Raw genomic sequence first — 13,200 nt, forward strand, 5'->3', positions numbered from 1 at the left:
AGACTCCTCTTGAATGCCAAGTGCAGGAAAGAACACCAAGTCTGGACCTCTTGGGTAAGGAAGGGGAGAGAACCTGTGGACAGGACCCTGAGACTGCCCCCAACGGGGCAGAGCTCCATCCCCAAAAGAAAGGCGGATGGAAGCCAGGTGGCGACAAAACTAACAAATGTCCTCTTCAAGATGTGACCTGTCCATTTCACAGGAGCCACGTGGAGGCCCAGGAAGGGGCACTGACCCACCTGGGCCAGGCAGGTGGCACAAGCCGCTTATCCAGAGTCACCCCTAGTTAGGAATGTGATGTGCGCTGGGTAGCAGAGGGGCTGTCCTTCCAGGTGTCAGCTGGTTCTCACCACTCAAGCCACGGGGAGTTCCCGAAGTTCCCCTCCCCCATCTCAGAAAGGGCCTGGTGGGCAGGGGTCATGGCCACGCTCAGACCACTCCCCAGGAGGCAGGTGGAAAGACCAACAGAAGCAGGCTCAGTCCAAGATGGGTTTTATATACATGGTTTATTCCTCCCTACCCCCATGCTGCAACTCCCAGCATGGAGCTACCCACCACCTCCTCTCTTGGGGGGGCCTCCTCTCACGAGGCTACATCGCCGGTGGTGGGGTGGGGAGAAAGGGAGAAGCCCTAGAACAAAGCGGCTCCCGTGTGGCCTCAACCCCCCAGAAAGGGGAGAAAGGAGGAAGGCAGCACAGAACTGGGGTTGAAATACTCAAGAAGCTACACGATAGAAGACAAAAGTAACACGCTCTGGGGAAGGGAGGGGTGAAGGAACCAAGGTCAGATCCCGCCCCCCAGCAGGGGCATGGCAACCCCAGGATGGGGGGAAGGGGGGGAGGGGCAGGACTGGGGAGAGAAGAAGAATCTGGGGAGAGGAGGAGCCCAAGGACCGTCCCACCCTGACCCGGACCTCTAGGCAACGGGCAAGTGAGACCCAAGGAGCTCCTGAACTTGGCAATGGAGGCCTACAGCTTGGTCAGGTCCAGCTTCAGCTTGTAGGGCGGGGGGTTGTCTGCAAAGGCGTGCGACGGGGGAGGGTACAGGGGCCAGTCTGGCTCTACCATAAAGCCCTTGTGTTGCTCCAGAGACAGGGGCTACAGGGGGAGGAAGAGGGAGCGAGGGCTATGAGTCCCCAACCTGGCAAGTCCTTCCCACCCCTGATCTGAAGTCGTCCCTACTAAGGGTGGGAGTTGTTTCCCCCATTTCATAAGGGAGTGAAGAAATGCCTAATGTCACGCAGCAAGTCAGGGGTCCCTGCCTCCATGGGAGAGGGGGCAGCCCTATCCAGACGAGGGAGCAGTTCTCCTCCCACCCTGCCTGTGGGCCCCGCCCACCTGGAACTTGAGGTGCTGGCCGGGTGCGGTCACCAGGGTGGAACAGCTCAGCCACAGCATCACCAGCACAGAAAGAAAGAGGCAGCAGGCCAGGATCCAGCGAGGAAGCCCGGAGCGCCTGCCCCAGCCGGCAGGCACTCTCAGTGGCCCTAGTTGGGCCAGATAGTCACTCCCCTCTGGCCCCACCCCCCTCCGCCATCCCCAGGGTTCTGCCACCCACCGGGACATGCAACTGAGGAAGTCGTTGTCCTGCAGCTCATCAGACTCCACCTTGGCCTTGCTGCTGGTCTTGACTCGAATCTTGGCCTTCCTTACCTTGTCCAAGGGGCCTACAGGGTCTGAGAGAATAGGTCACCTCTCAGCAGCCTCCAGGCCTTCGCCAAGAGGCGACAGCAGCCATGGAGAACAGAAAGGAGGCCAGGACCTGGGGCAACGGGGCATTGGGTCCTGGAATAAATCAGAACCCTGAAAGATGGACCACGGACCCCTGGGAGATGAACCATGGAACCCTGGGAGATGGACCAAGAAACCCCAGGAGTTGAGAGATGGAAATCCCAATCCTCAAGGGTTCATTTGTCAGGAGAACCCCCTGTGGCAGTGGAGCCACCTGTGGAAGGAACACTGGTCTAGGCTTGGACCTTACCAACATGCACCTCCAAGGCCTCAGGGTGGGATCCCCGCCAGGTCACTTCCACTCGCTGCAGACGGGCCCCCTCGTGCCCCAGGCTCTCTACCACAGGCTGGGTCTGGGCCAGGAACGATACAGCACAGAGAAGCCTTTTAGAAAGGCACCATCTTGGCCCTAGGAGGCACCTCTCTGTGCCCCTTTTAGGTTACATTGTCCCAAGCCCAGCTGGCACCTAGTTCCACTGGGGACAGAGAGGACACCCTCTATGGAGCTGTGGGCTGTGATACCAGGGATGTTGTTCCCTGCTAATGTGGGGCCCTAATTTGTCTTGCTCCTAAAGTAGGGATGTGATCCAGGGCATGCCAATAGAATCATAGGGATTGGCTGAGAAGTTATCACATGACTCAACCAGGGCCAATCAGCTTAGTTAAAACCTCAGAGAGGTTGTCATCTAGACCCTCAGGCAGCCACCCTGCTGTGAGGAGGGATGTGCTTGCCTGAGAATGAAGCCACCAAAAAGGACAGCAGAGTCCAGCGGTGGAGTGAGACACTGAACCCCTGGATCCAGCTGTGCCTGAAGCTTGGTTCCTGTGGACTTTGCATCCCATGAGCCAAGAACCAACTCATCCCACCTTCTTACCCTGACCACCCAACCACTACTCTAGTGTGGCCCCTGCCAGAGCCCTCACCTGGAACACCACCACCTTCCCATTGTCAGTCTGCAGGTAGTATGTCCAGGTGGAGGAGACGAAGCCCTGCGCCGAGTTGACAAGGTCATTGCAGAGGGTGGAAAACAAGTCCAGGAGCGAGAGGGCCCCACTTGGAGCTTCCAGGACTTTTCTCTGCCAAGGGGAGGCCCAAGGCACAGAAATGTCACCAATGTAGGGCATTAACCAATGGGAGGGGAGCTGGGAGAATTCATTGTGATCAAAATTCACTAAGTGGTTTGAGGCAACAGGGCTTCATACAATGAACACAGACCTCAGCACTGCATTTGGCTGACTGTGTGTCCTTGGGGAAGTGGATTGCCCTCTCTGAGCCCTGAAATGGGGATGATTCTCTTTCCTCGTGGGGTTGCTATGAGATTTCAACTAGACAATGGTACAAGTGCCTAATATGTAGTAGCTACTATTATTAAAAATGTCACCATCATTGTTCTTATTTTGACAGCATCAGGAGAGAACTCAGAATAGGAAGAAATGATAGTGCACTGTGCTTTTATGAACAGTGAAAGCCTGGAAAGGGTGGAGGAAAACGAATGAAGAGAGAAAGGGCTTTCTGGGGAATCCCAGCCCATGGGTTTCTGGCTGTGATGAAGGATTTCCTGTGCCTCAGTTTCCCCTGATGCAGCGTCTTCTAGACTCTCTCACAGACTATGATAGGTGAGCAGTTATTATTTCTCCCTGGAGTGGGGAGAGGGGTACTACATGTGTGCTTGGGAGGCTGCTCCTCCCTGCACCTCCGTTCTGAGCCACCCCAGATGAGAGTGGCCACTTGTTCATCACAAGGAGAGTGCTTAGACCAGTAGCTGGTATGTAGGTGCTCAGTAGTCAGCTCTTGTGGCACTGAAGATGAGGGAGGTGAGGGGTGGTCACAAGCCCTAGTGGCACTGGCTTTAAATCCCACCTCTGCACAGCCCTGTGTGACCTTGGCCAGTTGCTCTGTGGGCATGAAATCAGGATGACACTGTCTCAGGTGCCTCCGGGTGGCCCAAGGAATTTAGGACAGGCTGAAGTCAGGCCTGGACCAGGACAAATGCTTGCTAAATAATGTAAATGGTGGCTGTTTTGGCGGCAGGGGGGGGCGGGGAGGGGGAGTACTTCCCATGTCACAGAGATGACAAGTGAGTCTTGAGATGTGAAATGGCTTAATCAAGGACACCCAGTAGGCCCCGAATGGAATGGAGAGCCTCAGAGACGCTGGATATGAGTGCAGATTTGGGGGGTAGAGGGGGGGGGCGTGGGGCCACAGGTGGGAGGTCGCCCACCTTCTGCTCCAGCTCAGGCTCGGGCTCGGGCTCCGGCTCTGGATTCTGGCTCCAGCAGCCCTCGCTGCAGGCCTGCTGCTCCGTCTCCTTCACATAGGCCTCCACACAGGCTGCAAGAGGCAGGAGAGGGTGACTGGGGGGACAGCCCCTCCCAGGCCACCTCTCCCCACCCTGGCCCACCCATCCAGCCCTTACCTGCTTCACACTCAGCCTGTGTGGCATTGGGCTTGGAACTCCTGGCCACGAATCGGCAGATGGAGAAGAGGCGGCAGCCTCGCTCGCAAGCACTGATCAGGACGGCCCTATTATACGCATTCGCTTTCCGGGACTCAGTGGGGTCCTCCTCCAGCTCCTCCTGGAAGCGACGACGTGGGGCTCAGGCCAGGGGAGGGGCAGGAGGAGGGCAGCGCTGGAAGCCCTCATGTGAGGAGGTAGAAGATTTGATCCCCCCACCAGATCTTCTAAGGGGATTGGGATGAGGTGGGGAAGGAGGCTAAGCATATTCGCAGGGGCTCTTGGCTCTGAGGAGGAGAGAGGGAGAGGGGGCTTGAGAAAGAGAATAAACAATGGAGGTTGCTGGGTTTGGGTAATGGCTGGAAAACTGGGGAAGATGGAGGGAAATGGTCCCCCCCAAGGCTCCAGGGAGGAGGGATTCTCAGGCCTGAAGAAGGAGGGGGGGCTCAGAGGTTTTGTCACCCTTCAGGCCTGGGAAAATTGGGATCCGACTGCGGGGGGCATGAGGATAGGAGCGGGGGCTGGTAGCTCGGAGGGGGAGGGAGGAGGATGTGGAAGCTGCTAGGGTAGAGGGGGAGGAGAAGGGGACTGTCAGGCCTGAGGAAAGTGGGGGTTGGGCGCCCCAAGGGTCCTTGCGCAGCAGTGTGGAGCCAGAACCCTCTAGGTAGCGTCAGGAGCCCCAGCCTCCTCCCTGCCTCAGGCTTGGAGAGACTCCCGCAACACCGAATTCATCAGAAGGACACGCATCCCTAAACCCTCCCCCATCAGAGGGACCCCACGGCCCCTCCCCTGCGGAAGGGACATCCCCATCCTCACCGGAGGGACCCCCGACCCCTGCGCTCACCACCATCGAAGGAACGCCAGCCCTTCCCCCACCAGAGGGACCCACCCCCATTGGAGAACCCCCTTCCCTGACCCCTTCCCCCTCCGAGGAACCCTTGCCTCCCGCTCCGAATGGGGGGAATCGCATCCTCAACCCATCCCCCATTGGAGAGATCTCTGGTCCTCCCGCTGGCGCCGCATGCGCTTCACCTGAGCGGGCTGCGGATTAGGGTAGCGGTCTCGGCACCGCAGCTGGCAGCTCTGCGTGTCCCCGAGCTGCAGGGCGAAGGGGTCGCGGGCAGGCGGTGCGGGGGTGGCGGGCGGAGGCTGCAGCAGCAGCAACAGGAGCGGCATTAGGGCGACCGAAACCATGGCCAGGCCGGGCGCAAGGAGCGCGGGGGACGCCGGCTCCTGGCAGGCGCGGAGGATGCGGCGGCGGCGGGGACCGGGTAGCTGACGTCACCCGAGCGAGGCAGCCTGGGAAGGGGGGGTGGGGGATGCGGAGAACGGGCGGGGGAGCGGCGCTGCGGCACCGTCAGTGTGCGGGCCGGGCGAGGCAGGTGGATCGTGGCCCCTGCCGTCTGTCCCATCTCGGGGGTCCATGACACCTCCCTAGTATCCACGCACGAGGGATCTCAGCCATCGCTAGGGGCCAAAAGGAAACAAATAGGGTGGTAGGATGGGGGAGAGATCTATTCGCCAGGGAATCAAGGAAGGCCTGCCGGATAGGCAACGTTGGAGCTGGCCACGCGAGGAGGCCGAAGGAACAGCGAGGGCCCTGAGGAGGGGATGAGCTTGCTGGAAAAGGAAGTAGGAGGGCGGTGGTCGTGGCTGGAACCCAGCCAGAGAGTGGAGATGGAGGGTCGTGAGTGTCGCAGAGCTGTGTTAGAGAAGGCCTTCTGAAGGTCTGTGTCATCATCTACTTTGGTACCCAAGTCAGAGATCCGGTAACGTGTGCACAGTTTGCCTCCTTTAGGAAGCCCTCCCAGACCCTCCAGGGCTCCCCCAGCCTCTCCTCCCTCTGGCCCAGCCCTGATCTACAAACCTGGGGGATCTGGTCCCTGCTCCCCCAGACTAGGGGCCCCGCGGCCTGGGGCTGAGAGGGAGGGGGCACAGATGCTGATAAGGGTGATGGGGTGCTGCTAAAATTTATAATTCTCGTGGGAAAACTTGGGACAAACAGGAACACTTCTGACTTCCATCGCACTCCAAGGTGACAAGAGTGTAGCCCCATGAATCTTGGGTTAGGAGGTCTCCCTAGCTTCCTCTCCGGCAGGCATGGGAGTGGGGGCTCCCCTCTAAGCCTGAGACCTTGCAAAAATGACACCCTCCCTCTTTCTGGCGTGCCCCGCGCAGGTGTCTGCCGCCTGCGCATCTTCCATCCACCCTCTGCCTCAGCAGACAGGGCGGCAGCCACTCGGGGTCGGCGGGTCAGAGGGCGCCGTAGGTTCCGGCCGAGGAGGAGGGGACTGGGGGGGGGGTGATGGCTGGCACGCCCCCTCCCCCGGCCGGCCGCCGCGCTTTCATCTCCGCGCCTCGGCCAGCCCCCACATGGCTTAATCAGGCGCGGCTGTGCCTGGCGGACCCTGAACATCTGGATCCCCGCGCGGCCCCTCCCCCGCCCCGCCCCTCCCGGGCTAGGCTGCCGCGACCCTGCGGCTAGGGCCTCCAGCCTGCGGTTTGCGCGAGAGCCAGGGAACCCCGCATCTAACCTACCGCGCGCCAGGCCTGCGCCTTGGGAAACAACCATTGGTTATGACCAATACTGTCCCCCGTTTCACAGGTGGGAAACCTAGTCCCCAGGACCCCTCCGCAGAGCCAGGATTCAAGCCCACACATGTCAATTCCAGAGCCCAGCGCGCTGAAACCTTCCACAATTACTGTTCTTCATTCATTCCAAACAAAACACTTCCCAAGTATTTTCTTGTAACAACCTATAAGGAAGAACTGGCAGCGTTGTCCAATTTACAGCTGAGGAAATTGAGGATCAGGGTGGCAAAGGGGGTCGGCCCAGGTGACAAGCGAGAGAAGCCAAGAGAGGTGGGCAGACCCCTGCCAAGACTAGGAGGTGGGGAGTCAGGGGAATCGGGCTTAAGAGGCGCCTCTTAAACCACAACAGGAAGGAAGGATACCCGCGCCTTTTTAAAAGCGGAAGGGGAAACTGAGGCTGGAGGAGCTGGGACGCTGGCCTAGGTCGCTGGAGAGGAGTGAGAGGATTTGATTGCCTCCCACTCACCCCCTTTTCCGCTGCAAGAGGCCGCCTGGGGCGGGAGCGGAAGGAGGACTTGACCCCGGCCCCCCAGGTGAGCCCCCGCGCCCCTCCTGCCGTTCCCGAGGGAGCAGGTCCAGGTGAGGGGCAGGCGGGCCGGCGGGCGGCCGGGGTCGGGTTTCAGGAAATCCGCCGACATTCCTTCGGGGCTTAAGAGGGAAAGTTGACTCGGCGCCGCCCCTCGCCCCCCCCACTTCCTACCCCCCGGGGCGGCAGGCGGGGTGGGGGGCGGGGGGGAGGGCGCTGCGGCCGGCCTGGGCGTGAATCAGAGGCCGGCCGGGCGTCCGGGAAGCGGCGGCCGAGGTCAGGGCGGGCATCGGACAAGCGCCCTTTATCCCTTGCCGCCCTCGCCACGACCCCGCTGACCCCCACCCCCAAGCCGGGTACAGCCTGGGGAGCGGGCACGGCTCCCTGGCGCCGGCGGCTTGCAGACAGTGGGTGGGGGGAGGGGAAGGGGCACAACTGTCACCCCCAACATAGCTGGCGCCTCCTGACGTCCGAGGTTCTCCAGCGTGCTGAGAGGCAGGGAACCCAGGCCTCCGAGGCCCGGTAAACACTGGCCCTGACCTAGACACAGGCAGCTAGCTCTTCACTCCTGAGATCTCACCTCCAATGCCTATGGGGTCTGGATTTTTTAAGCATAGACTGCACAAAGCTTGGGACCCAGGCAACCCAGCTCCCCAGGCTGAACCTCCAGGGTGGAAATGATAAAGCCCCGCCTTCTCCTGCACACATGTCCTGAACCTAGGTTCTGCTGTCCCAAGCCCACGTCCAGGCGAGACCCTCACTGTCCCTGCTTCCTGGGCACACTGGCCTGGAACACAAGGCAGCTAATCCCATACTGAGGGGTCTCAACATGGGAGAGGCAGCTCTGTGCCCTCCTCAATCCCAATGGGACCCTGAAGGGGCTGTTACCACTGCCTCTCCCTGGGGCCCCCTCAGTGCCCTGGAATTATGCAGGGAGCTGGGCTGGAGGGTCTCCCCCAAGGTAATCCTTAGGTGCAAAGACTGAGGAGCCCCTCCCCTATGTGGGGCCCTCCCTCCATCTGCCACCTCAGTACATTCCCAGCCACCTTCAAGGACTTGGGTCAATATTTGCCCGAAGTTCCATCAACGCTCGTTCCCCTTCCTGCACAAAGAGGTGGTGGGACTGATGAGGAAGGGGTTAAGCCACCTGGAGAACCAAGGGCAGGGAAGGGTGCACCTAGAGGCCAAATCACTTTCCTTAAAGTCAAAGGTTTGAGGTAAAGGTCACCCAGAGGGCAGAGGGCATGCTCCAAGGAGGGGCTGGGTGAACAACCCATACCCTTCTACAGGTAAGGACCAGAGAGGGGTGGCTACCAGGTTAGCTCACACCGCAAGTCCAGGGCCTGGCTGGGACCCCAGACAGCATGATTCACTGGGACTGAATTTTCTTGCTACTCTGAGGGACTGAGAGAATTCTCCATCCTTTCATTTTGCAAATGTTCACTGAGCTCTTCTCCTGTGGCCCTCACTGGGCCCAGCATGGGGTCCTAATGGCTCTCAGTGTGCTCACAGTCTAAAGAAAATGTCTCAAGAGAAAGATGATGTTCGAAGAACTGTGTTACAAAGATAATTTAAAAAGAGGAAGGGGATGGAGGGTGCCTGGGAAGGTTGGGGGACCCCTCTGAGAATACTTGACCTGTGACATGATGGAAGAGAAGGTGCCGACTGGGGGAAGATTTGGGGGAACTGCATCCCTGCAGGGGGAAAAGCAAATGTACAAAGACCCCGTGATAATAAACAAGCCTATGTGTTTGGGAGAAACGGGGCTGCAGCAGCTGGAGTGGAGTGAGGGAGAGGAAGAAGGAGGATGAGAAGAGAGGAGAAAAGGAGGGGGGAGAGGGTGGCAGGGCAAAAAAGACCTGCTTCGCTTCTTTTAAAAGCTCCTTCTGCCTGCTGTACAGACAAGGGCAAGAGGATTTACCCAGGAAGCCTAGGAGGAGGCTGGGCGGCATCCCAGACGGAGATGGTGGGGCCTGGAGCCGGATGGGGTGGAGGAAAGGGGTCCGAATCTCAGAATGGGGATGTGTTTTGGAATCAGCCAACAGGATTTGCTGATGGATTGGACGTAGGGGATGAGCAAAGGAGAGAGTTGTCACGCGCACCTCCAGGTCTCTGGCCCGAGCATCTGGGTGGATGGGGGAGCCTTTGCCCGAGACTGGGGAATGACTGGGGAGGAGCAGAGACTAGGGAGGAAAATAATCAAGATTTTGCTCCAGAAGCCTGAAGTCCTCCAGGAGGAGGTCAAACGTTGCAGGACAGAGGTTGTGGGGGAGGGGGTGGCATAAATCCTGGAAACACAGTTCCATCCAAGAACTGCCACCTCCACTTAACTCTCTGGACCACCTGGCAGGTGGGACTATGGCCCCATTTTTCAGAGGTGACAAACTGATGCTCCAAAAGAATGTGCCCCCGGTGCCAGACACTATGCTAAGTGTTTAGACCGTGGAGCCTTCTGCTACATCGCAACTTCCCACAGAAACCCTTAGGCTGGCTAGGAGTCACCCACAGTGCTGAGGAGGAAACTGAGGCAGAGAGGCCTGGTGTGCCCCAGTAAACGACAGTGCAGCATGCCAGGGCTTTACTCTCTCCTTCACAAACCCATCCAGAGTCCAGAATGGGGGACTAGAGGGGTGCACCCTGGACTCCATCCTTTAATCCTCTTTTCTGACAGTCTGAGGTCTGAGTTGGGGACCCAAGTAGCAGGAGTGGAGGGCAGCCGTGAGCAAACGAGATGGGAACTCCTGAGCCCTCCTCAGACACTTTTACCCCCTTGGCTGGTTAGGGACCAAGAGGGAGGGTCCAGGTCTCTAAGGGAACCTCTGGAAAGGGGAGTTAGAGCCCTTCCCCTCTGAGGGCACGCGGCTGGCGGCAGGGCTGCGACTCTAAGAGCCGGGCTGAAGGCGGCCCCGGAACTCTCATTTCAGGCTCCCCCTCCACCGGGGCCTTGGAGGTCTAGAGCCCTTTTATCGTGGGCGCCCAAATCGGATGGGGACCAAGAGGAGGGGGGTGAGGCGCCCGGGCCGGGAGGGGTCCCGAAACCCAAGCAGTGGCCAAAAAACAATAACACGGAGAAGGATCCCTACGCAAAAATAGGAAGACAAGCTATGCGTCGCTCGGGGCAGCCGGCGTTACCTGGAGTCGGCGGGCGGCGGCCGCCCGAGCGATTACTCACTGCGTGGCGCACCCCACCCGCGGGCCGCTGAGCGGATTTTTCCGTGGGGGGGTGTCAGCGAGTCGGGGGGAGCCTCCTTACCGCTCTCCTCCTGGGATTCTGTCCTGCCCCGCACACGGGACCCGCGCAAGCCCCCGTCCCCTTTCCCACGGGGGCCCATTTCTCCCCGCCTGCCCACGCGGGAACTCCCTACTGAGGCCCCCGGGTGCCCCCAAAGAACCTCAGCTCGGTCCCGCTCGAGGGGGACAGCTGAGCCAGGGTAAGGTCCAGGGACACTGTGCCTTGCAGCTTTTTCTCCGTCTTCCCTCCAGCAAAGCCTGGGGCCGAGGCTTCGCGCGCTGGAGGACCAGAAGAGGCGGGATGAAGTGGGAGGGGGAGCGCTGGGCCAAAACCGGTGGGACCCGCGCGCCGATGGCGTGGGGCGGGAGGGAGGGCGACTTTTAGGCCCCTGGGGAGGAAGGGGGGCTGGAGATGGGAGCAGGCGGGGCTCAGGGACCGCTCAGTGGGGGGGCGGGGCCAGAGTTCGGGTGGGGGCCGAGACAGAGGATGGGGGGGAGGAGCGGGCGAGGGCTGGGGGCCTCAGGGGACGCCGAAGGGGCACATGGCTGAGAGCAGGGTGCAGGGAAGTGGGCGAGAGTATGGAAACCCGACTGGGGGCTCCAGGTCCCAGATTGGGGGTAGGGAGCCTGGAGCTGGCGGGGTTGGAAAGGGAGGTCCCAGGTCGGTAAGGGTAGAGTTGGGGGTTTGGGGCCGCGGGAAAGGGCGCGTGCGGTGCGCGGCGGGGCGGAGGCCGGACGGGTGGGGCCCGCGGTGCCCGCGGGCTGGCGGGCGGCTGGGAGGCCGGTGCGGGGCCCGCCGCTCGCCCCCCCCCGGGGGCCGGGCCGGGGGCGGGGCCGGGCGGGGCCAGCGGCGCATTAGCGCCTTGTCAATTCGGTTGCTCAGACTTGCTCTGGCCTCCGCGCCCGCGCCCAGCGACGTGCGGGCTACTTGGCCCGCGCCCCGCCTGCGCCCCGAGTCCCTCGCCGCCGCCGCTGCAGCCGCCGCCCGCCGCGCGCCCCAGGCAGCGCCGGCCCCATGCCCGCCGGCCGCCCGGGCCCCGCCGCCCAATCCGCGCGGCGGCCGCCGCCGCTGCTGCCCCTACTGCTGCTCTGCGTCCTCGGGGCGCCGCAAGCGGGATCAGGAGCCGGTAAGTAGCCGGCGCCGTGCTCCCCTTTTCCCGCCTGGGCCGAGAGCGTGCGCCCCGGGGGCAGCCGCGGGGGGAGGGGGCGCGGGCGCCACCTGGACGGCCCGGGAACAAAGGAAGGCGCCCCCGGCGCGGCCCTCGGGGCGTCCTCACCTGTGGGGCGCACAGCGCCGAAGTCCCCTGGCCCAAGGGTCCGGCTTCCGCTGCCCAGGCCTTTTTACCTGGGCTGTCCTGTGGAGGACGCCCGACTCGGCCCCGGGGGGTCGAGGGGCCGCGGCCTGGGACACTCTGCACTCCAGGACGCGGTGGGCGCACGCGACAGCGTCTGCTGGCTTCGGAGACGCGGAGACCGCGGGTCACCGCTCTTGGGCGGGGGCGCACGCGGTAGGCGCGCTGGGTGCCGGCCCTGAGCGGGGCCCCCCCGGGTGGAGGGATGAGCCCCGTGAGGAAGGCGGGGCGGGAGGGGGCCGCTCTGGCCGCCTGGCTCGCGGCCCGGGGTCCCCGGGGACGCGCCTCTCCGCGGGCCGGCGCCGCCGCCCTCCCCCGGCGGGACCCCGCGCGCGGGGGTCCGCGGAGTCCTCGCCACTGGCGGCGCTCAGAACTGTTCCCGGCCACGCTGCGCCGGGCTAGGAGACTCTAGAGAGAGAAATCTTTGTGAGATAGTGGGTGAGAGTGAGAGGGAGCGGGACCCAGCGAGTCCGGGCACCGCAGGCCCAGCCGTTGGGGGGGAGCAGCCACCGGGAGCCCACAGCCCCCTCAGGCCGAGACCCCCACCCTGCTGGGAGCGCCTGGCCTCCGGCACTCTCCGGTCCCCCACCCAATGCACACCCCCGCCAGGACACAGTCTCCACATCCAGACCCGCTCTGGGACACACCCAGAGACACACAAAGACTCACACTGGCTTGTGGCCCGTCACCCTCGCCCTCAGATGTGCTCACACTGCATCCCAGATGCACATTCGCACACCATCGGGGCGCACACACACATTCCATCCCTGACACACACACATTCATGGTCACACTCTTTCCGAAGGAGAGGCAACACAGGGCACACACGCAGGCACAACCTGCCCTGGATGTTCGGATGTTCGCAGTCACTCCACGCACCCCATCCAGGCACACAAGTCGACCCGTGTGGGCAAACACTGCACCCCAGGTGGACCTACACTGCACAGAGCTGTTTGCAGGCTCCCTGCGGTGCTCTTCCGGAAAGAGCAGGGTCCGGTGTCCTGGAGGCACTTGCTGAAAGCCTAACATGCCCAAGGCTCCTGGGCAGGTGAGGGGCTGCCCCAGGCCCTCCTGGGGTTCCTGACAGCTCTGCCAGGCAGTGGGCAGCACCTGTGAATGCCACCTTTAGTGGCAGGCTTTGTTTCCCAGCCAGCAGAGCAGCAGGCAAAGGTGGTGGTGGTGGAAGGATTGTTGTGCGTGTGTTTTTTCCTTTAAGGGGGAAGAAATTAAAGATTCTCACACCTCAGCAATATGTTTCTACTTACGGTGTGGTGTGTCTTAGCACCTGACCAACAGGCGGGTGGGTCGTAAAG

At 61.7% G+C, this 13,200-nt stretch overlaps 1 protein-coding gene across 2 annotated transcripts; it reads right to left on the reverse strand.

The window, feature by feature from the left end:
• Window positions 1-487: 487 nt before the first annotated feature.
• On the reverse strand, window positions 488-5,449 carry TMEM59L (transmembrane protein 59 like). 2 transcript variants are annotated; one of them, XM_059919738.1, is made up of 8 exons: window positions 5,219-5,449; window positions 4,148-4,307; window positions 3,953-4,062; window positions 2,655-2,720; window positions 1,981-2,083; window positions 1,558-1,675; window positions 1,338-1,455; window positions 488-1,097 (listed from the first exon to the last, which is right to left on the reverse strand). In XM_059919738.1, exons 1-8 carry the CDS (start codon window positions 5,378-5,380, stop codon window positions 969-971), a joined length of 966 nt encoding a protein of 321 aa, XP_059775721.1. In that variant the 5' UTR covers window positions 5,381-5,449; the 3' UTR covers window positions 488-968. The 2 variants fall into 2 exon arrangements, with proteins under 2 accessions (XP_059775721.1, XP_059775720.1); XM_059919737.1 differs by having other exon boundaries at window positions 2,655-2,807.
• Window positions 5,450-13,200: the final 7,751 nt, after the last annotated feature.

Source organism: Balaenoptera ricei, chromosome 3 (genome assembly GCF_028023285.1).
Source record: "Balaenoptera ricei isolate mBalRic1 chromosome 3, mBalRic1.hap2, whole genome shotgun sequence".
NCBI lineage: Eukaryota > Metazoa > Chordata > Mammalia > Artiodactyla > Balaenopteridae > Balaenoptera > Balaenoptera ricei.